The sequence below is a fragment of the Salmo trutta genome, chromosome 17 (assembly GCF_901001165.1).
Source record: "Salmo trutta chromosome 17, fSalTru1.1, whole genome shotgun sequence".
In the NCBI taxonomy this organism is placed as follows: Eukaryota; Metazoa; Chordata; class Actinopteri; order Salmoniformes; family Salmonidae; genus Salmo; species Salmo trutta.
Window position 1 is genome coordinate 12,667,125 of NC_042973.1, and position 24,452 is coordinate 12,691,576.

General features: G+C 42.2%; 1 protein-coding gene across 1 annotated transcript in view; it reads right to left on the reverse strand.

Moving 5' to 3' along the window:
• LOC115151258 (calcium/calmodulin-dependent protein kinase type IV) overlaps positions 1–18,383 on the reverse strand; it is a gene marked incomplete at its 3' end in the record, with an annotated part of 31,573 nt that extends 13,190 nt beyond the window's left edge. Inside the window, exons 1-5 of the mRNA XM_029695213.1 lie at positions 17,429–18,383; positions 13,233–13,311; positions 13,075–13,137; positions 11,623–11,705; positions 10,985–11,057 (exon numbers count right to left, since the gene is read on the reverse strand). Of these exons, the coding sequence (XP_029551073.1) occupies positions 10,985–11,057; positions 11,623–11,705; positions 13,075–13,137; positions 13,233–13,311; positions 17,429–17,535 (405 nt within the window). The remainder of the gene's footprint in view (positions 1–10,984; positions 11,058–11,622; positions 11,706–13,074; positions 13,138–13,232; positions 13,312–17,428) is intronic.
• Between the last annotated feature and the right edge of the window lie 6,069 nt (positions 18,384–24,452).

The following is a 24,452-nucleotide window of genomic DNA, read 5'->3' on the forward strand; positions in this document are numbered from 1 at the left end:
ATCCACACATAAAACGGTCAACCGAATCATTTCTAGTCATCTATCCTCCTTCCAGGCTTTTTCATCTTTGAACTTATATGGTGATTGGCATCTAAACTTTCATAGTATTACCACGACAACCGGCAAAACATTTCGTCTTTCAATCACCCACGTGGGTATAACCAATGAGGAGATGGCACGTGGGTACCTGCTTCTATAAACCAATGAGGAGATGGGAGAGGCAGCGTGATCTGCGTCAGAAATAGGAATGACTTCTATTTTAGCCCTTGGCAACACAGACGCTCGTTGGCGCGCGCGAGCAGTGTGGGTGCAATAATTGAATAACATGGATTTCTAAATTTATTTTGCGACGCTCGTGCACGCGACGTGTCCGGTCTGGTCAGCATGTTAAGCTCTATTCGGACAGGATTAGTATACTGGGGGTGGTCGGGTAATGTAATAATGAGCACAAGCACAAAACACCACATCTGTCATTTTAATCCCGTCCGAATCTGCCATGGCGGCAATTTGTACATGGCAGGAGAGTAACAATTCCAGCCAGAATAACCTACAGTTTTTTGGCAAACTCCAAGGTCCTATGATAATACTAGTCCTGTGCGAATAGACATCCTTGGGTTTTGTGAGAAATGTCTTGGTTTTACAGGTGTTGCTCACGGTTTGAGCAAGAAAACAATAACTGATTCGATAAATTGAACGAAGTGCTGCGCAAATCCTATGAAGGGCCAACATGTATCAACTTTCACAGTGAATGTTTTTGTTCATATGTTTTGTGCGTATGAATTGAATATTGGCAAATGCGTAAGTAAAAAATATTGCACCTATTTAATGTAATCCTTGCTGTTAATAGCTCGCAAAGCAGCATACAACTGACCTAACCGTTTGCAGGGGCGGAGACAGAGGGCTATCCGGGGGTTCATTCGCTGCTGGCAGTTTGATGCTGATCTCACTTCACCTCCAGTTGAAAGAAGCATTTATTTTGACATTCGGCGGCGCATTTTTCAAATCGAGGACGAGGAAGAGAGAACATTAACGTTGGTTGCGAGATACAGAAGAACATACAGAAGAAGAGAGAATATTTCCTCAGCTCTACGAGCTCTTTTCACGATTGGCGAAAGCATCATATTTGAAGTAAGTTTTAAGGTTTAGCATCGGGTTTAGGTTTCCTGAACAACTTTTACGTTGGTTGAGTCGCTGTGTTAGTTAACGTTAGACCTTAGGCTCCATTAACAGACAGTTCATCAGATTAGAGAGATCAGTTCACAATTTAGCCTAACAATATGTTTACATCTGTGCTAGTAATACACACATATACAATGCAGTGTAGTAAGTTACAGTATACAAATGTTTAGCTAATGTGGGGTAACTAGTAGGCTACAGCTGTCAGTGTTCAGCAAGTTAACATTCAGCAATTTAAATCCATTAACTCAGTTAGATTTTCGTACTTGAACTCAAAACGAACAATTGTTATTATCAATCTGTTAACGTTACTCAAATGATTACCACATTTTGCAGATACCCTTTAAGATAGCTATAATTTCTTAGCCTGTTTGCTATCTAAGTTACTTACTGCAGAGTAGGGCTAGCCATGATCTAACTAGTAACTTAGGCTGGTAGTTGATTTTAAGGTACAGTTATGATAATGGGGATTTGTAATTAAGATTGAGATTGGACTAAAATGTGGGTAATTGGATGCTTAGATGTAACCAGAGGCTGTCTTATTTTTGCATAGGGTCAATTAAACCTGAAAAGAAAGTGAGAGTGCTACATGATGTCACACTTGAAAATAGTGGTGATAGATCAGTGGAGGCAAGGGGCCTTCTTTCTCAGATTTACATTTCATAGGGCTTTTGGTTACCTTTTGTAAAGTGTTTGGTGATGCCAAATGTCTTTCTGACATGCTCCAATCAAGCTCACTTGACCTAGCAAGGGCTGTGGATCTAGTAGGTGCCCTTACAGACACATTACAGGACTACAGAAGTGAGGGTTAATTTGGAGAACTATGGAAAGAGGTTGAAGAGATTGTAGAGCACTGCAAAATAATTGTACAAACCGTGTGTAAAACACAGCCTAAAACAAGCTTAAGATTTAACGACTCATTGATGATGAGCACTGTAGGACAGAAAAATAGTGACCAAAGTGATGGTGAGAGCTTCCAAAGAGCTATCTTTTATCAGTCTCACAACTGAGCTGCAGAGGAATTATTCAAAGAAGAATTACGAGATAATGCAAGGGGTCCAGTCTCTCAACCCAAAGAGTACAACATTCTTGAATGAGGAGCCTCTGTTTTCCTTTGCTCAGACCTTTGAGTCAGATTTAGAGGACCTCAAACATGAGGTTCATCAAACCAAGTGGCTTCTTGATAGGAGAGAGAAAGGAGGAAGGGACAGACCGTCTACTCTCCTTGACTTTGTTGTGTTTCTAGAACTTTATAAAGAGGTCTTCCATGAGCTATTTTGACTTTGTAAGATTTCTGTTGTTACACCAGTCAGCAGTGCTTCTAGCGAGAGAAGCATCTCAGCTTTAAAACTGATTAAAACCCACCTTAGGACAACAATGGTTGATGACAGGTTAAGTCACCTCAGGAATTCTCAGTGTTGAGTCAACGAGGGCACGCTCCCTCAACATGGATGAGTTTGTGAAACATTTTGCCAGTTCTCAACAGAACCGCATAATTATGCTGTTTTAAATTTACCTAGGATAATTTGGCACCTAGGTGGTCCCTCTGGTCATGATTAAAACCTGCACTGTGTACTAGCTAGTACACTGACATTCTAAAATTATAATCCAAAGTAGAGGTCGACCGATTATGATTTTTCACCGCCGATACCGATACCGATTATTGGAGGACCAAAAGGCCGATACCGAGTAATCGGCCAATTATTTGTTTTCCAAAAAATTATAATGACTATTACAATACTGAATGAACACTTATTTTAACTTAATATAATACATAAATACTATCAATTTAGCCTCAAATAAATAATGAAACATGTTCAATTTGGTTTAAATAATGCAAAACAAAGTGTTGGAGAAGAAAGTAAAAGTGCAATATGTGCCATGTAAGAAAGCTAATGTTTAAGTGCCTTGCTCAGAACATGGGAACATATGAAAGCTAGTGGTTCCTTTTAACATGAGTCTTCAATATTCCCAGGTAAGAAGTTTTAGGTTGTAGTTATTATATTATTATAGGAATTATAGGACTATTTCTCTCTATACGATGTGTATTTCATATACCTTTGACTATTGGATGTTCTTATAGGCACTTTACTATTGCCAGTGTAACAGTATAGCTTCCGTCCCTCTCCTCGCTCCTACCTGGGCTCAAACCAGGAACACATCGACAACAGCCACCCTTGAAGCAGCGTTACCCATGCAGAGGAAGGGAAAAAACTACTCCAAGTCTCAGAGCGAGTGACGTTTGAAACGCTATTAGCGTGCACCCGGCTAACTAGCTAGCCATTTCACATCGGTTACACCAGCCTAATCTTGGGAGTTGATAGGCTTGAAGGGGTGGGTATAATTTGTGGAACGTTCCAACAGGAATCTGTTCCAAAAAATGTAAAGTAAAAGGTTGCCACGACAGTACAGTACTTTTTTCGCAAATGCGCTTGTTAAATCAACACCCGTTTGTCGAAGTAGGCTGTGATTCAATGAAAATTAACAGGCACCGCATCGATTATATGCAACGCAGGACACGTTAGATAAACTAGTAATATCATCAACCATTGTGTAGTTAACTAGTGATTATGTTAAGATTGATAGTTTTTTATAAGTCTAATGCTAGCTAGCAACTTACCTTTGCTTCTTGCTGCCCTCGCGTAACAGGTAGTCAGCCTGTTAATCCTTGTGGAGTGCAATGTAAGGCAGGTGGTTAGAGCATTGGACTGGTAACCGAAGGTTGCAAAAACGAATCCCCCCTGAACAAGGCAGTTAACCCCCGTTTCTAGGCCAACATTGTAAGTAAGAATGTGTTCTTAATCTGATTTGCCTCGTTAAATAAAGGTGTAAATATTATTATAATTTTTTTTAAATCATCAAATCGGTGGCCAAAAATACCGATTACCGAGTGTTATGAAAACTTGAAATCGGCCCTAATTAATCGGCCATTCCGATTAATCGGTCGACCTCTAATCCAAAGGATAACATGTCACACATATTTAATTTGGTCTGGATTAGGCCAATTCCAAAACTTTTCTTTGCTATTAGTTAACATAATATATATGAGACTAAATATGATTCTGTGACTTTGTAATATTGATGGGCACTTATGCTTGATTTCTGCTTGATACCTGGTATGTCAAATTGCAGCGCGTTGTTTTTCTAATTTACTTTTTTGTACATAAACTATGCAATTTATGTAACACACATGCTGTCTTATCTCCTTGGTGCTTGAGCTTTATTTCCTGACAATATTTAGGATGTTCAACACTTATAGACCCAGATTATATATTCATGAAAACAGAGAGACCCAAGTCTCTCCTGTGTGTGTGTGTGTGTGTGTGTGTGTGTGTGTGTGTGTGTGTGTGTGTGTGTGTGTGTGTGTGTGTGTGTGTGTGTGTGTGTGTGTGTGTGTGTGTGTGTGTGTGTGTGTGTGTGTGTGTGTGTGTGTGTGTGTGTGAAAGAAAGACATTGAGCTGCAGTTCCGAGGTAGAGACACTGACTATTCATAGTATGTTAAAGCATTCTAGTGAAGTAACCCTTTTGGACCACACTATCTGCCACATTGAAGAAATCTGGGTTAAGTGAATTATCACTTCTACCTCTAATCAGCAATCATAGGATTCACCCCTGAAGTAGCCTTGGCCACCCCCTTGGCCCCCCCATGGCCACCCCCTTGGCCACCCCCTTGGCTCCCCCATGGCCACCCCCCTGGCCACCCCCCTGGCCACCCCCTTGGCCACCCCCCTGGCCACCCCCTGGCCCCCCCTGGTCATCCCCCTGCCCCCCCCCCCCCCCCCCCCCGGCCACCCCATGTATAAAACTCTAGTTCTGCCACTGAACGTATGGAAATGATAAGTTCACTTTTGCATCCATAGCCTTCAAACCCATCTCAAGTGCATGTGCACTGTTTAGCTCACATCTGAAGACAGGGGGGCATTTAGGACGTCTACTGCGGATCGCTAAAATATCCTAATGATTATAATAACACTTCCTCAATTCAAATATTACTGCGACACTATACCAAAGATGGTTTGGTATGGTTCAGAATTGTGGGAACCAAGCTGGAGTTATCAGTGTAGCCCTGTTATTGCCTGTACTTGTTGAAATATATTCACGCTTAGAAAAAAACCCTCAAGGCTTCCTTCATAACTGTCAGTTTATTTTAAAAAAATAAGAATTACAGGGGGCAGTTTGGAAAAAACTAATCCTGTCCGAATCTGCGGACATTCTGAGGTAATAATTACATTACCAACGTTCTGTAGTAATACATGTCCCGTGCAAATAGGGCTTTGCCTAAGAAATGTGAGGAGAGTGCAAACCCCAACTTAATTAGGTCTATAATCATTAGCCAAACTGTTGAATGTGCCTGGCTTTATAAATCATCCATATATATCTACAGAAATAAAACAGATCTTGCTTCTGTTGAGCACCAAGCCTCATGCAAAGACAACATGTTGGATTAAGCAATTTCACAGATTTGTCTGTTTTTAATCTTTGCTATGCTGTAATAAAGGCTTTACACTTTTTAGGGTGTTGGAACAGACTGGTATTACTTATCATTGATTTAGTGTTTTTTTACGCTGTTCCAAACAGGCAGAAAAAGTATATTTTAATCTTGTTTGTCACACAAAATACACACAGCTTTCGCTCCTGTACCCTCCATTTACTTGATCTCCTTCTTAATGTTATTAATACTATTATTATTATTATGATCATCATTATAATAATAAGTAATGTCATTATCATTAGTAGGGTTAGTATAGCAGCCTTATATAACCACCATTATAATAATAAGTAATGGCATTATCATTAGTAGGGTTGGTATAGCAGCCTTATATAACCACCATTAGAATAATAAGTAATGTCATTATCATTAGTAGGGTTAGTATAGCAGCCTTATATAACCACCATTATAATAATAAGTCATGTCATTATCATTAGTAGGATTAGTATAGCAGCCTTATATAACCACCATTATAATAATAAGTCATGTCATTATCATTAGTAGGGTTAGTATAGCAGCCTTATATAACCACCATTATAATAATAAGACATGTCATTATCATTAGTAGGGTTAGTATAGCAGCCTTATATAACCACCATTATAATAATAAGTCATGTCATTATCATTAGTAGGGTTAGTATAGCAGCCATATATAACCACCATTATAATAATAAGACATGTCATTATCATTAGTAGGGTTAGTATAGCAGCCTTATATAACCACCATTGATCTGTAGGTCTAAGAGCCCATCCTGTTTAGTCTTAAAACCATATCTTACTGAGGCCTATATTTCAATATACTGTACAGGCTACTGTATCAGTCAATCAATCATTTATTAGTTCATGCCATCACACAACATACAATACATTCATGCTTTGAACTGCAACCAACCATTTTCAATTAAAATGAAATAACCAAGGGAGCTGTGAATAATTAGCCTGACAATAAATAAACCGCAATTCACAAATGCATGCAACTGTTTTTAGTCTGATTTATATTTAGATTTCTTTAGTTAAAACAGACTCTCTGGTACACTTATTAATTTTGTGTTGTTTACACTGTTCCAAATAGTCAGACAAAATAATAATATTGTAATCTAACACCTAATACTCACACCTAATACTCACACCTAATACTCACACCTAATACTCACGCAACGCTTGCGCCAGTGTGACCATCGGGCTCTTTCTTGAGTAATTTGTGTGTCTTAATTATTTAACCAAACTGTGTGCTTAAAGCATCAGACAAGCTCAGTGCATATGTAGTTGGTTTTATTCAAACAAATAGGGTGTGTCTGTCTATATATGGAAAAATACGTTTAAACATTTCAACCAATTGATTGGTCGAAAGAACAAGACGGCTCTCGGTCGACCAAGATTTATTTTAGTCGTAGACAGCCCAAGTCTGTATACAAATGCTTTGTTTGTAAATGATGTCTGAGTGTTGGAGTGTGCCCCTGGCTATCTGTAAATAATGTCTGAGTGTTGGAGTGTGCCCCTGGCTATCTGTAAATGATGTCTGAGTGTTGGAGTGTGCCCCTGGCTATCTGTAAATTATGTCTGAGTGTTGGAGTGTGCCCCTGGCTATCTGTAAATGATGTCTGAGTGTTGGAGTGTGCCCCTGGCTATCTGTAAATAAATGTAAAAAACTAGAAAATGTTGCCATCTGGTTTCCTTTATATAAGGAATTTGAAACGATTCATAGCTTTACTTTCACTTTTGATACTTAAGTACATTTAAAACCAAATACTTTTAGACTTTTACTCAAGTAGTATTTTACTGGGTGACTTTCACTTTTAATTGAGTCATTTTCTATTAAGGTATCTTTACTTTTACTCAAGTATGACAATTGAGTACTTTTTCCACCACTGGGTCTTCATAAGGTCTGTCATTTGGACAGTCATCATCATGATTGTGCTAAGGTCAGGACCTCTCTAGTATAGGTACATCGATACAGTGGGCCTCGTCAGCCACCCAGAGAGGCCCTATGAGGAGACTTCTAATGACCTAGTCAAAATATTTTCCCAGTTTCCACGGTGACTACCCACTGAGGCCTACTGGGGCGGCTTACAACACCCACGCAGCGCCACGCTCACTTGTCATTACCGCGCACTTCCCTTCCCGGCTGCGAACGCCGGGACTCATTCTGGGAAATTAGCCAGCGACGTCTCCGAGAAAGCCTGTGGTTACGCCCTTGGTCTGCCATTAGTTAGTTAGCATTGGCGCTAAGTGCCTGGCCTGACTGCTATTTGTTCTAATGGAAAACTTTATTCACTCCCCTGCCAGACAGTCTATTGATGGGTCCCTGCTCAGAACCTTTTGAACCCATCTCTCCTGAGATGCTCTGGCTCTGTCTGCCTGGGGGAAAGGTCGTAAATCAGAGAATCAGCCACCATTAGCGCTGGCTCTACGCCGCAGAACGCTAGCTTGGCTGGATGGGGAGGGTCCAAAGTACACCAATGACTCATAGCGGTGTCGAGCTGTGTTAATTAAGTTTGTGTGCCTGGGCTCTGGACAGATGTTGTTTTTTAACGAGATGACAAAAAAAACTGTGAGAATCAGGACCAGCCTGCTAGATACAGTACAGAACACCTTGATCTCTATGGTGATTTGTTACACACAAACTAAAGCATGAATCATGTTGAAAGATTTCTGGGCACATTTCTTTTAGATTTAAGGGAAAATATCATGGACTCATGGAGGCTTGATTAAATAGGCCTATTTCATCTACAGAAAAGTATGAAATCATAATTGATTTATAGGTGATATTGTAAAATTATGTCAGTGCTAGACATCTACAGTGAGGGAAAAAAGTATTTGATCCCCTGCTGATTTTGTACGTTTGCCCACTGACAAAGAAATGATCAGTCTATAATTTTTATGGTAGGTTTATTTTAACAGTAAGAGACAGAATAACAACAACAAAAATCCAGAAAAAAACCATGTCCAAAATGTTATAAAATTATTTGCATTTTAATGAGGGAAATAAGTATTTGACCCCCTCTCAATCAGAAAGATTTCTGGCTCCCAGGTGTCTTTTATACAGGTAACGAGCTGAGATTAGGAGCACACTCTTAAAGGGAGTGCTCCTAATCTCAGTTTGTTACCTGTATAAAAGACACCTGTCCACAGAAGCAATCAATCAATTAGATTCCAACCTCTCCACCATGGCCAAGACCAAAGAGCTCTCCAAGGATGTCAGGGACAAGATTGTAGACCTACACAAGGCTGGAATGGGCTACAAGACCATCGCCAAGCAGCTTGGGGAGAAGGTGACAACAATTGGTGCGATTATTTGCAAATGGAAGACACACAAAAGAACTGTCAATCTCCCTCAGCCTGGGGCTCCATGCAAGACCTCACCTTGTGGAGTTGCAATGATCATGAGAACGGTGAGGAATCAGCCCAGAACTACACGGGAGGATCTTGTCAATGATCTCAAGGCAGCTGGGACCATAGTCACCAAGAAAACAATTGGTAACACACTACGCCGTGAAGGACTGAAATCCTGCAGCGCCCGCAAGGTCCTCCTGCTCAAGAAAGCACATATACATGCCCGTCTGAAGTTTGCCATTGAACATATGAATACTTCAGAGGACAACTGGGTGAAAGTGTTGTGGTCAGATGAGACCAAAATGGAGCTCTTTGGCATCAACTCAACTCGCCGTGTTTGGAGGAGGAGGAATGCTGCCTATGACCCCAAGAACACCATCCCCACCGTCAAACATGGAGGTGGAAACATTATGCTTTGGGGGGGGGTTTCTGCTAAGGGGACAGGACAACTTCACCGCATCAAAGGGACGATGGACAGGGCCATGTCCCGTCAAATCTAGGGTGAGAACCTCCTTCCCTCAGCCAGGGCATTGAAAATGGGTTGTGGATGGGTATTCCAGCATGACAATGACCCAAAACACACGGCAAAGGCAACAAAGGAGTGGCTCAAGAAGAAGCACATTAAGGTCCTGGAGTGGCCTAGCCAGTCTCCAGACCTTAATCCCATAGAAAATCTGTGGAGGGAGCTGAAGGGGTGAGTTGCCAAACGTCAGCCTCGAAACCTTAATGACTTGGAGAAGATCTGCAAAGAGGAGTGGGACAAAATCCCTCCTGAGATGTGTGCAAACCTGGTGGCCAACTACAAGAAACGTCTGACCTCTGTGATTGCCAACACGGGTTTTGCCAGTAAGTCATGTTTTGCAGAGGGGTCAAATACTTATTTCCCTCATTAAAATGCAAATCATTTAATAACATTTTTGACATGCGTTTTTTTTGTTGTTTTTTTGTTACACTACTAGACGGCAGCGGCCTGCTTGTCAGACAGGCACATACTCACTGTTACATAACAGGCAGCCCACATCCCTGCTGCCTCTCTTAGTCAGAAGATTAAGAGTGTGTGTGTGGGGGGGGGGGGGGGGTTGATGGCTCTCTGAGAGGATTATTTCACACTTGCGGCGCACTAAACACACATGCGCACGGATACACATGCGTGCGTAGAGTCACTCAAACACACGTACACTCTCACACACACACACCTATCTGCCATTCCTGAAACTGAGACTGATGACAGATCTGACCCATATCTGCCACCCAGAAAACATAGTGTGTGAGTGGGTGTGTGTGTGCAGCCAAGCCCCTACTGTAGCTGCATGTATAATGGGATTACAATACAGGCTCTAACACGATCCTCTGCTTGATATTCATTGATGCCATTGCCAAGTCCTAAACAGCAAAACATTTGTTTAGTGGCATTTTCCACTGGCTAAATGATCATCTTCTATTTTGGGGTGTTCAGGTATCATTCTGCCTGAAACACCACTCAATGCTGGCTGCAAGTTAAGTGCAGCGATTGCAGTTGCACATACTGGCCCACACCGAAAATAACAATCTGAACATATTGACCTTTAAGATGAAACGTGATTATGACTCAAAGTAAATGTACCGTTAAATCTCAGAATTCAGTGCAGTGACTGGACACAGTAGCCCATGGATAAGAGCAAACTTGAAACAAATGTAACTTTAAGCCTTAAAGTATGTGTATTTTCCTATAATTTTCCTAGGGATAAGAGACCTGTCTCGACTGAACAAGCTTTGTCAAAACGTCATCACTGAAAAGTCTCCCTCAGCTCCATGTTGACCTGTCTTCTATTGAAGCCAAATGATGTAATCATGCTGAAAGATAAGACACGCAGCAGCAACTCTCTCTTCTCTGCATAGAGGCGTGATGTGCATCTAAGAAGTCATTCTAAATTCCAAGGCATTTGATTTCATAAGGCACAGTCCTACTCAACAGCTCATCAGTGGCCATTCAATCACATCTCTTACCGCCACTGCCTCCAGAATCTGCTTGATGACGTGGGCAGCATCTCTCTCGCTGTAATACCCTCTCTCCACAATCCTGAAAGAGCAGAAAGAGACAAACGGACAGGGAGTCAAAATGTTACATGGAGTTCAAATGCCCCATTTTGAGAGATTATTAAATTCTTAACTCTGTGAAAGTCAGAAAACATGAAGAGAGAATTGTAGGCAGTTGTTACTGTCAAACTTTGCTAAACCTATAAAGTGATAGGAGGATAAAGAGATTAAATAGTTTTTTCATTTGTTTACAGTGCTATTATATCAAAATAAAAATGAACAGTAGAGAAAGGGTCTATATTGTGTAATATTCATAATGAGTTCGACAGATTGGGTGGGGCCTGTGCTCCAACCAGTCTTCTAATCGTTTCCTTGGTAACAGTGCTGGTGAGGGCCATTACAAATTTCCTTTTCTAATCCGTTTATACTCTGCATCTTAATAAAGCCAGTGTCATACATGTCTGCTAATGACAAAGCAGGGAAATGGAACGGGGGGATCGCATGAGGGCACTGGTTCCACCTCTGGCCCCGCCCAATTCAAACCAATTTCAGCAAGGATTTGAGGATTAGACAGGGTCATAGGGGTGGTATATTTTGGGCGTAATCACCTGTCAAAGAGTTCCCCTCCAGTCACCAGCTCCAAGATGAGGGCGATGTCTGTCTCGGTCTCAAAAATCTCCTTCAGGCGGATCTGAGGAAGATGAGAGGAAGGTGAGGAAGAAAAACAGTAAATGTTGGAAAAACACAAGACAACATATAAACAATATTAATGCTACCAGAAAGAAGAAGTCACCATTAATGTTCATTTCAATCATGCTCTTATGAATAGTTAATAAAACAATATACAATTAAAAAAAATATAAACGCAACATATAAAGTGTTGGTCCGATGTTTGAGCTGAAATAAAAAAATCCCAGAAATGTTCCATACTCACAAAAAGCTTGTTTCGATCAAATCCATCCACTTGACAGGTGTGGCATATTAAGAAGCTGATTAAACAGCATGATCATTACACAGGTGCATCTTGTGCTGGGGACAGTAAATGGCCACTCTGAAATGTGTAGTTTTGTCACGCAACACAATGCCACAGATGTCTCAAGTTTTGAGGGAGCGTGCAATTAGTATGCTGATTGCAGGAATGTCGACCTGAGCTGTTGCCAGAGAATTTCATGTTAACTTCTCTACCATAAGCCGCCTCCAATGTCGATTTAGATCATTTGGCAGTACGTCCAACCGTGCTCATAACCGCAGACCACGTGTAACCACGCCAGCCCAGGACCTCCACATCTGGCTTCATCGCCTGCGGGATGGTCTGAGACCAGCCACCCGAACAGCTGATGAAACTGTGGGTTTGCACAACTGAACAATTTCTCCACAAACCGTCTTAGGGAAGCTCATCTGCGTGCTTTTCGTCCTCACCAGGGTCTTGACCTGACTGCAGTTCGACGTTGTAATTGACTTCAGTGGGCAAATGCTCACCTTTAAAGCCACTGGCACACTGGAGAAGTGTGCTCTTCACAGATGAATCCCGGTTTCAACTATAGCTGGCAGATGGCAGACAGCATGTATAGCTGTCTGCAAAATGATCTAAATCATGTGGGGAAGTGGTTTGCTGTTGTCAACGTTGTGAACAGAGTGCTCCATGGTGGCGGTGGGGTTATGGCATGGTCACGCATAAGCTACGGACAACAAACACAATTGCATTTTATCGATGGCAATTTGAATGCACAGAGATACCATGAAAAGATCCTGAGGCCCATTGTCGTGCCATTCATCCACCGTCATCACCTCATATTTCAGCATGATAATGCACGGCCCATGTAGCACGGATCTGTACACAATTCCTGGAAGCTGAAAATTCCCAGTTCGTCCATGGTCTGCATACTCAGCAGTGTATATCAAATACATTCTAGTTACTAGTGTCCAACAACAAGTCACCACTTTTGTTCATGTCAATCATGGTTAGACATAGAAAAGGGTTTTAAATTTTCTAAGTGGCGTCTCAGATATAAAAAAATGAATTAAAAAATAACGTTTTATAAAAAAATGTAAACTCTTACAATATTTGGGTGGGAAAGTCGCAGCAGAACTCCAATTTCAGTCCGCACTATTTTCTTGTCAATCTGAAATGGAATGAATGAGAATGAGACGAGTGCATTAATATGATATTATACATAGTCTAACCCAGCTGTTCAAAATGTCCGAAAGAAGGACTCACGGTCTTCTTCAGGACCTTTGCAGCATAGGGCTTCTGTGTCTGCTTCTCCTCGGTGCGAAACACCACTGACGTAGCCCCCCTGGGAAGAACAATCAATCAACATCAACAACTATGATCATATGGTTGTCTCTCCATAGTGCAATGATTCAGCATTTTAGCTCTGCTCATGAACAGCTTATGAATCATTATTTCATTGTTTGTAAGTATTATGTCATTTGCTCATATCAACATAAGTAAATGCATATATGTATAAACCATTTTATTATAAGCACTTTTAGTCATACATAGAGTAAATCAAGAACAACAGATTGTTACATGTAATTACTTAATTCAATGGTAAACAAACTATGTAATAGCATTTCCAATGCTATTACATAGAATGCCCACCCTAGTCACACCCTGGCCTAACCAAAATAGAGAATAAAACCCTCTCTATGGCCAGTGCGTGACACTCACAAAGAACTGTTGCTAATGCGCTCCACTTTCTGGAGGACGATCGTGCCATGCAGACTCTCTCTGACTCTGAAAATAAATCAGACGATGAGGAAATCCCTGATTTAGATAAAAACATTTTCACTGAACCAGACATTAAACAGCGATCAACAGTGTTTTTGTCACGGAAGAAGTTGACTGAGTTTTGAAGTCAGTGGAATGCCCAGTGGAAGCAGAGAATGATAGCTAAGGAAACTGGCATTTGATTGCAAATATGCGGAGGGAGTTGAAAACAGAACACACAGAAGGCGGTTGTATAAAACCCCTGTCTCCGGATTACATCTTCAAACTAAGGGCAACCATGGCATCTGTGACAGAGGGAAAAGCGTTCATCCATGTATACGTGTAAGAGAGTCTAGCTAGCTACATTTTCAGATATTATACATTTCTAATTTTGTCAGAAAGTATTTTCATTTCAAGTTAAAGTGTACTGTTAGCTAGCTAGCTAATGTTAGCTGACTGGCTCACTAGGTAACGTTATGTGTATGATCTGTGTAATAATATTATTTGTATCTTAGAAAGCCATTTTGCATTGCTAGTTATAGCCTAATGTTAGCTAGGTAGCTAACATTGAACCTAGTTGGTTAGCTTTAGCTACCTGCAGATTCATGCATGGTAGTAACGTTATGAGTTGGGATTATGGTTCATTGTTTAGCTAGCTAGCTAGCTACATGTCTAAACCGTTTACACATTCTGTATCCTGTGCATGTGACAAATAAACTTAGATTTTAGTTGATATAGTGTGTGTTTACCAGAGACGGTAATGTGAAGAACAACATGACCTGCACCAAAGTCAAATTAGGATATAACGTTAGGCCAACGAGACAATGTTCAAGTTCTAAAATTCTCTTGTAGAATGCCCTGCTTTTATTTTGTCACACTCATAACCATAAGCTATTTTCTGTAATTAGCTCGCCATTAACTTGTAAATGATGTTGTAAGTTTATTTTCCTGTAATAATTAATAAAAATTTGCTAAAGTTAAGACCTTGTCAGCTATGATATAGTCATTATTTGAACTGCCTAGCCAGCTAACATAACATCAGCTAGCTAGCTAACAAGCTAGAAACTAACCAAAACATTGTTTAGAAAGTTGCTTTTAGTTGCCTGGTTTGCTAGATTGACATTTACTGAATGCATTTTTAAATGGATGGGTTTATTGGTGTTAAAATACACCAGATCTGCTATTTTGGACCACCAGGCTACTGATGTCATACAGCCTGTCGTTTTTCTGTTTATACTTTTTCATAATGACAACAACAAGTTTGATGTGGGACGACAATAGAATGTTCATGATGTCACTGCAACAACTGTCTACAGACGTGGATAGACGTAGTATAAACCAGCCTTTAGTCTTGAAATATTTGGTTGTTTAGTACACTGTTTAGTACATGGCCTCACATGTGAATCTTTAAAGAGATGGGTGGGGCTAAGGTTTAAGAGGGTGTGAACGATGCTGAATGGGTGTAGACAAAGCAGAGCTCTCCAGTAGGTGTACCAAAACATTCAAGGGCCATTTTCTCAAAAGCGGGGTTACAAGTTTATCAACTTTCAAAGCAGAATTCATTTCCCATTGTTCCTCAACTGTAGTGTCTGATTTACTATTTTCTAGCTCTGAGTCTCACATTTTTTTCTATGTAAAAAACACAATTTCAAATGTTGCTACATAAGACCGAATCGAGCCGGTTGGTCACATATTAGGAAAGGTGTCCTTAACGTTTTGTACACTCAGTGTATATCGTTAATATTTCCAACTAGTTTAAGCAGCAGCCACACCAGTAGCAGCTGAGTTGTGGGTTGCCTAGGAGAACTGCAGCACCCCATGTGACCTCGCACATACAGATGCTTATGTTTGAGTCTGTTTTTCGGTGCTGTATCTATGTAATGCATGTGATTTAGAAGAGTCCCACTATTTCACATCTGTCGCTGGTATCTTACCAATGAAGGATATTTGTTCTAAATAAAAGTGTGTTTAAATATCAATGTGAAGAGACCTTATGGAAATAGTATTTCGATTTAAGAATACATTTGATACCGGTATATCATCATCAGGTATACTTTAAATATGTAAATTCATCACTATTTAATACCGTTATCACAACTGGTATTTTGGTCAATCGGAGTCGGAAGTCAATTGCGTAAAACTGAACTAGGTGGTTATTAAGAGGCAGGTCATGGTAAAACCCACACAGTGTAATAATGAGGGTGTACTGGCAGCAGCCAGCAGACATCTGAGACTTCCCCTCACTAGTATCCCAATGTGGGCACAGCGCTGTGCCCTGGTCTGCTTAGGAAATGAGTCCCTGAATCTCCAGCTGTCCTGCTCCTGCTAATACAATCCAGCCATCATCCCCAGCCCTCTCGACTCTACTCTAATAGCTGTAGGGTCTCCTTGGCAACCAGGACACCTCTCCTCGAAAAGTAGACACCTAACGACTATGCCCTTATATGGGGAGGCCGGGGGAAGCTGAGAGTAGGTTATGTACATGTACAGTATACATACATGCATGAAGCCGGTACCTGTGGCTGAACTGGCCTATTGTTGACTAACGATTTACCAACTGTAGATACATCATCAAATACCGATCACAGATGATGATTCATTCGGTAAACATCTGATTATGAGTCAATATGCACTGGTGGTGCTCACACAGAATTTATGACTGAAAACATTATGACTGACTCATTATGACTGACTCATTCTACAGGGCCAATCAGAACTGTGCTGGTTTGGATGTTCTCTTCACACATTGTCCTGTCCAGTATGGTTCCACCAACTCTATGGTGGCTGTGTAACCAGGCCAGCCCAGTACAGCTCTGCTTGGCTTGGATTGGTTTTGTCCTATAGTGTGAATCAGGAATTACAGCGTGTATGTGTTTTCAGTCAGGAGTCCAGACCACCTGTCTCTCTGACATGGTGGGATACTGTTGTTTACACTTGTTGCCAAATGACCTCATCAAATGCATGAATGCACAGAAGGGCTCCAATGGCCACTCCATTTGACAGTCAGACCTCCAAACACTCCACTGACTCTCACTCCAAGTGACAAATATTTACAAGTTGACATTGTCAATCTGGACATGATGTAAAAGCGTACTTAAGGACGGAGGGGAGTGGAGGGTTCAGAGGTCATGGGAATGGCAGATTCCATATAAAGCCTCCCGTTTCACTGTTGTCCTGTGATAATTAAGCCATATTTTGAGCCGTTTACCATGATTGTCTTTTTCCATAGCAAACATATTGGGCTGTTTACCCCTCTGACAGAGTGAAGATCTCTGACACAGTGAAAGTCGTGTGTTGACATGTTGAATGTGTCTTGACAATAATGTTATTAGGCCACTTATGAGGTGAGAATATGGGTGACGAATTGACAGGAGGAGCTGTCCATGGCCTGAACTCGGCATGCAACGGATGAATTGTACATGAATGTGGGTTCTGTCTGTCTCAGAGTATCACATCTAAACTATGTGATAGACACAGTAGATGAATACGGACATTTTAAACATGGTATTTCAAAATGAACTCTTTTAGCTATAGCCATAAATTAATATGTCAAACTAGATCGCAATGGATGGAATTTCACTCATAATACTGTATGTTTTTACAGAACATGATCAGAAACAACCCTGTTGATAGTTCTGATGGTGATGATTCGGCTGGTGTTTACACATTGGTGTCAATAAAGGAACAGTTCAGTACTCTACCTTCCCAGTTCAGGACCCATGGTGTAGAACCGTTCCATGGAGACATCTCTGCGCGAGCCATCCACCCAGTACTCCACCGGGCTGGCGCCCGAGCGTGAGGTGGGCATGTTGGTGTTGGCCAATCACACAAATCACAGGATTCCTGAGGAGCGCAAAGCCCAGACGCACACACACTACTTTCCCTCTTTTTAAAATTAAAACGTAATGTTCAGATTAGTAAAAAGAAGAGAAGGCATTATGTTTAATGAATTCCCCCGCGCCAAATAACGACAAGCCATGTAGCGCTAACCAGTCTTTGGATAACAACTCTCCCCGTTATGTTCAGTCAAAGATAATCCAAATGTTTACGTTGACACAGAAATATATTGTCAGCGCCGATATCAAAACCCATGTAAGCTTTGCATTACAGCGCAAGCTTAGTCACTCTGCAATATATCACGTAACAAAAATCATCCATTATTGTTGTATTATTTCAATGTACCGACACTATTTCATTCGCGCATTCATAACCATCCTTTACTCGAAGTTTACTGCATCATATCCACATTTGTCGCAGTTTCCATGGGGCCTCGCGGTGTGAGTAGCCGAATGCATAAACATATAGCCTACGCTTTGAATCTTTTGCAGCACAATCCCACCCACAACAGTGTACTCATGAAAACATTACTATATCATTGCAACGAAGCATCTCAATAGTCCCGAGGTCCGTGACAGAACATTCCATGGTCCGATATAGAATACTTTAATTAAGGTGCGTCAATAATCATGATCCGTCAATAGGCCTATGTGTATGTTGTTTGATATATAAATATAGATTTTGTCTCGCGGCTGATGCACGCTTCACTATTGGTCTCTATATGAACGCCCATCCAATGGTCTGCACTTATCTCGCTATACAATGTGTTCCTCCTTTCATCCTTGGTTTGGGGTGGGTAGGTGGTGGCAGTGGCTGTGAGGCTGGTGTAGTCGGTGGGTGGGGGGGGGGGGGATATGCTTTACGCCCTCCACAGATTTCTTCCAACCCGTTGCATTCACAGAAACCACAATCGGCGCTGCAATTGGAAGTCAAACAGTCAATCAAAGCCCCGGTCCACATATGGAATTGTATCGGGTATCCAACCAAAATCTCAATGAGGGGAATATCCCGATAATACGCCACTGATTTCAACGGTTGTCAACACTACTGGTAATCTAACGGTGCCTAACCGTTAGATTCAGTATATTTAGTAGAAAGAGATAAAATGATTTATCAATTGGGATTGTGAAAAATCATGTCCCGTCCGGTGTGCTTCCATTCTGAGTTCAGCACCATGGAAAGCTTCCCGCATCAACTCGGTGGTTATAGTGCGTACTAGACTAGTGAACGATTAGCACGTGACTACAAATGGTGCCACCTACTAACGTCAGTAAACACGAACACTTCAAGCAATACAACCATGAGAACTCTATCACTCAGCTTGTATGCTGTCCAGATAAGCCCTCGCCAGCACCCATCTTCAAAGCCCAGTGGCTTCCGGTTGTTGGCAGCATAAGCAGGTGAACATATGCTGCCATAGTGATGCTCTTAATTAAGGCTATTTTACAAAATAATGTAGCAGTATTATTCAACACTTAAAATGAGTAACACATCCAAATCAAATCAAATTGTATTCATCACATGCTTCGTACCCCTAACATTTTGAGGTTACTGTAACAATAATAAATGTCTTATGTAATCTTAGAAAGCCTGCATGTTCAGAGTCACAGGTCTGTGGAAATCTTCACAACTGCTATAATAATCTGCACACAATCTCAAACGGCAATGATCACTTGTACAATGTACTTTAATGTAATCTCAACTAACTGCAATCCAGGGGATTTGGTTCTGCTATTAGATCAAGCACAGTGATAGGACATTAAGTTGTTGTATAAATAAACAAAACATCTTATTCCCATTTGAACTTTGGTGTGCTTTTAAATGGTTGAAAGCGCAGTGATAACACATTTAGTTGACGACTAAACCAAAAATCAGACATGGATTTTCGATTGGAATTTTTTTTTTTTTTATATTGTTAAACACATTGGGAATTCAACAAACTTTTGGCAGTCTTTTTGAGGGGGTGAAAATAGTTTGGAATCTCATTGATAAACATTTCTCCCAAATATTACCCAATTCTCCACGTTGAAATGATGTGATGTTCCCAGTGCGATGCCACTACTACTGGAAGTATTGTAATTAAAAATAAAATCAGTAGCCTAGACAATATTTCAGAATTTGCAGGCAGTCCAGCACATTTAGGTTGGGGGAAAAGTCAATGCAAAACATTGTTGAATTCAAACATTCTGCTGACAGGTCCACAACCATTTGACATTGTTATTTCTTTCACAAACTGTCACAGTCCTTTGCAAAATAAATAATAAGTCACAAGATTACAAATATTTTCAAGAGAAGCAAAAGAATAAAGCATTCTGCCAACACTTCGAAAAAAAGTTTATCAAATTTACCATTGCTCTTTCTTCTAGAAACTGCCGTGGACAAAATTCCAATAGTTCCAAATTATAGTGCAAATAAAGGACCTTATTGTCACCATAAAAGGTGAATGGGGGGGTTCCAAGCAGAGTTATAATACTCGTTCATACATGCACAGTTTCACGACAAGTCTGATTTTATAACAGGAAACATACGTATAGAAAACCCTTACAGTTGCTTCTGAACACTTTCTCTCAGCCATCTCTAAATCTCAAACTCTAAGACACATTTTCACCTTGAAGAGAGTAGAGGTACTGGGGTATTTTCATTGTTCTCAGGATTTGGCCCAAACATAGACATCCATGATTGGTTCAGATTTGGTCCAGATTAGAGTACAGAATCATGTAGTGTATTGTACTGAACTGAACTGAACTGAACTGAACTGAACTGAACTCTACTCTACTCTACTGAACTCTACTGTGCTGTGCTGTGCTGTACTGTATTCTGCTGTGCTCTAATATTCTGTACTGTGATGTCCAAACTTGTGAAACATAGATGTTTATGATTGGTTCAGATTTGAATCTTTGAATCTTCATTCGAAACAGATACAGTTGTAACGGCTGTCTTCGTGAAGAGAGGACCAAGGCGCAGCGGGTTGCATGTTCATCATTATTATTTATTAAATAAATGTGAACACGCAAAAACCAATAATGTGAACACGGAAAAACAACCAATAAACAAAGAGAAATAATAAATCAAACACCCTTCTAAACAAACCACCACCCCGAACCACATAAAACAAATACCCTCTGCCACGTCCTGACCAAACTACAATAACAAATAACCCCTATACTGGTCAGGACGTGACAGTACCCCCCCTAAAGGTGCAGACCGCGGATGCACCTCAACAAAAAAATTAAAAAAATAAACCCCTAACTAAAGGGAGGGAAGGGAGGGTGGCTGCCGTCAACGACGGCACCTGTGCTACACCCCCCCTCCCCAACCCACCTATACTGGAGGTGGCTCAGGTGTGGGACGTGGACCCCGCTCCACCCTTGGCTTAGCCCACTTAGGTTGCTCCCCTGGCTGCGCCCGGCTGGCGGGCGACCCTGGCGGCTCCAGACTAGCGGGCGGCCCTGGCGGCCCCGGACTGGCGGGCGGCTCTGGCGGCTCCGGACTGGCTGGCGGCTCTGGCGGCTCCGGACTGGCGGGCGGCTCTGGCGGCTCCGGACTGGCGGGCGGCTCTGGCGGCTCCGGACTGACGGGCGGCTCCGGACTGGCGGGCGGCTCTGGCGGGCGACTCCGGACTGGCGGGCGGCTCTGGCGGCTCCGGACTGGCGGGCGGCTCCGGACTGGTGGCAGACTCACCCAGTTCCGGGTCGCAGGCAGACTCACCCGGTTCCGGACAGTGGACCGTCTCCCCTGGCTCCGGACACTCTGGACGAGGCACTGTTGCTGGACACTCTGGACGAGGCACTGTTGCCGGATACTCTGGACGAGGCACTGTTGCCGGATACTCTGGACGAGGCACTGTTGCCGGATACTCTGGACGAGGCACTGTTGCCGGATACTCTGGACGAGGCACTGTTGCCAGATACTCTGGACGAGGCACTGTTGCCGGACACTCTGGACGAGGCACTGTTGCCGGACACCCTGGACGAGGCACTGTTGCCGGACACCCTGGACGAGGCACTGTTGGCGGACACCCTGGACGAGGCACTGTTGCCGGATACCCTGGACCAGCACTGTTGCCGGATACCCTGGACGAGGCACTGTTGCCGGATACCCTGGACGAGGCACTGTTGCCGGATACCCTGGACGAGGCACTGTTGCCGGATACTCTGGACGAGGCACTGTTGCCGGATACTCGGGCCTGGTCTGACGCACTGGAAGCCTGATGCGTGGGGCTGGTAGTGGAGGTACCAGTCAGAGTTATACTTAAACTACATCTTTAATAATTAAGAGCTTTTACAAAAGCACTTTGACTTTCAATGATGCGCTATCTCTAATGAACCATTGAAAAGTGTCAACACAAAAGTACAAAGATATTTTATAGCCAAGATACACCCCTCTTAACGTACATGACGAACCACAGATACATAGAATGGTCAGAAGGTTAAGATTTGTATGAAAGATATCTATAAAACATAGCAGACAGCAACTGCTGTGTCAACAGTTTTCATTGTATAGAGACCAGTGTCTGGTCCTCCTACTCCAAACTGGAACCATCTCTCCCTGGTACGGTATAGAACAGAACCATTAGCTCATCCAATGGCATAAATCAATTGACAACTCTAGATACTCCCATCTCAAGTAAACCCCCTCTTGACTCCACTCCTGGACAAGCTCACTGAGGGGAGTGAGCCTCTAGGTCATACACTATCCCAAGATAAGTGCAACATCAGAGGGGACATACAATGGTCCAGACACTGCCATACACCTTCCCCCAATGCCAAAGGAGGTAGTGACTTACACACAGACAAGTAATTGGTTCCCCATTAATCACGCCATCCCTTCACATGGTTTAACAGATACATTCACATATGACAAATATCTCACATAAGCATGTTATGCAAATAAAACATCTTAATTATCTATGTTACCCAACTAATTCTGATTCATCCGCCACAGTCCCCACAGAAATGTTCCAACATCTCGTAGGAAGCCTACCTAGAATATTGGAGGTTGTTGTAGCAGAAAAGGGGGGACCAACTCCGTATTAATGCCCATGATTTTGGAATGAGATGTTCGAAGAGCAGGTGTCCACTGACTTTTGGTCATGTAGTGTATGAGCCATTATGATATCTTATAGTGAGTATTATGAGGCACTATAAGTGTATTATAAGGCATTGTAAATGCACATACAGAATTATATGCACATAGAGTTATTCAATCAGATCTGTTTTAGCCAACATCAGGGTTGTTTTGGTGGTGTCGGAGGTGGAACTGCTTTAGAGCTGTCAAATCCACAAAAAGCGTAACATTTTCATTATTTGCATGGAGTCGCATTAACAGAAATCCCATGCAAATTTGAACACTGGAATGTGAGATGTAATTAACTAAATTAAGATGATAGAAACTGATTATTTAGTTGAATGATTGTTCAATTTGAGCATCATTATTTCTATAGCCAATAGCCTTCACATTTTTCTTCTGAACTTCTAATGAGAGTGGGGTGGGTGTGGCTTCGTCACAATGATCGCAAGAGCAGCTGCTCACCGATTTGACCAGGGAGATCGTTCAAGATTGACGTCCTGAGGACGTCCGGAAATCCCTTCAAAACCTGCCTCGAGGGGGCATTACCATCGAGTAGGCTTGGGTGGGATGGTAGTAATCACATGACTCTGGATCAGATGCTGGTAGTCACATGACTCTGGATCAGACTCTGGTAGTCACATGACTCTGGATCAGACTCTGGTAGTCACATGACTCTGGATCAGACGCTGGTAGTCACATGACTCTGGATCAGACTCTGGTAGTCACATGACTCTGGATCAGACGCTGGTAGTCACATGACTCTGGATCAGACGCTGGTAGTCACATGACTCTGGATCAGACGCTGGTAGTCACATGACTCTGGATCAGACGCTGGTAGTCACATGACTCTGGATCAGACTCTGGTAGTCACATGACTCTGGATCAGATGCTGGTAGTCACATGACTCTGGATCAGACGCTGGTAGTCACATGACTCTGGTAGTCACATGACTCTGGATCAGACGCTGGTAGTCACATGACTCTGGATCAGACTCTGGTAGTCACATGACTCTGGATCAGACTCTGGTAGTCACATGACTCTGGATCAGACGCTGGTAGTCACATGACTCTGGATCAGACTCTGGTAGTCACATGACTCTGGTAGTCACATGACTCTGGATCAGACTCTGGTAGTCCCATGACTCTGGTAGTCACATGACTCTGGATCAGACTCTGGTAGTCCCATGACTCTGGTAGTCACATGACTCTGGATCAGACTCTGGTGGTCACATGACTCTGGATCAGACTCTGGTAGTCACATGACTCTGGATCAGACTCTGGTGGTCACATGACTCTGGATCAGACTCTGGTAGTCACATGACTCTGGATCAGACTCTGGTAGTCACATGACTCTGGATCAGACTCTGGTAGTCACATGACTCTGGATCAGAAGGTGTTCGATCCCAGTCGTGGACACTGTTTTTAAATTTTTGGTTTTAACTCTATCCCAACCCTTAACCCTTACTTTAACCATTCAGAATGAGTGCATAAACTTAACCCTTAACTTAGAAATTTGACGTTTGGAGAAATGGAAGATTACAGAGCAGCAGGAGACAACCCAGGGTGTCAAAAACACTTAGAAATTTGACGTTTGGAGCAACTTCAAAATGTGACGTTTGGAGAAATGGAAGATTACAGAGCATCAGGAGACAACTCAGGGTGTCAAAAACACTTAGGAATTTGACGTTTGGAGAATTTGGATGAACATCTTAATTCGGCAGTGAGACTGTGGGAGCTTATGGGATTTGACGGCTCCAACGCAGTTCCTTCTCCATCACCGCCAAAACATCCGCTATGCTGGTGTCTGCTTTCGCTGGTT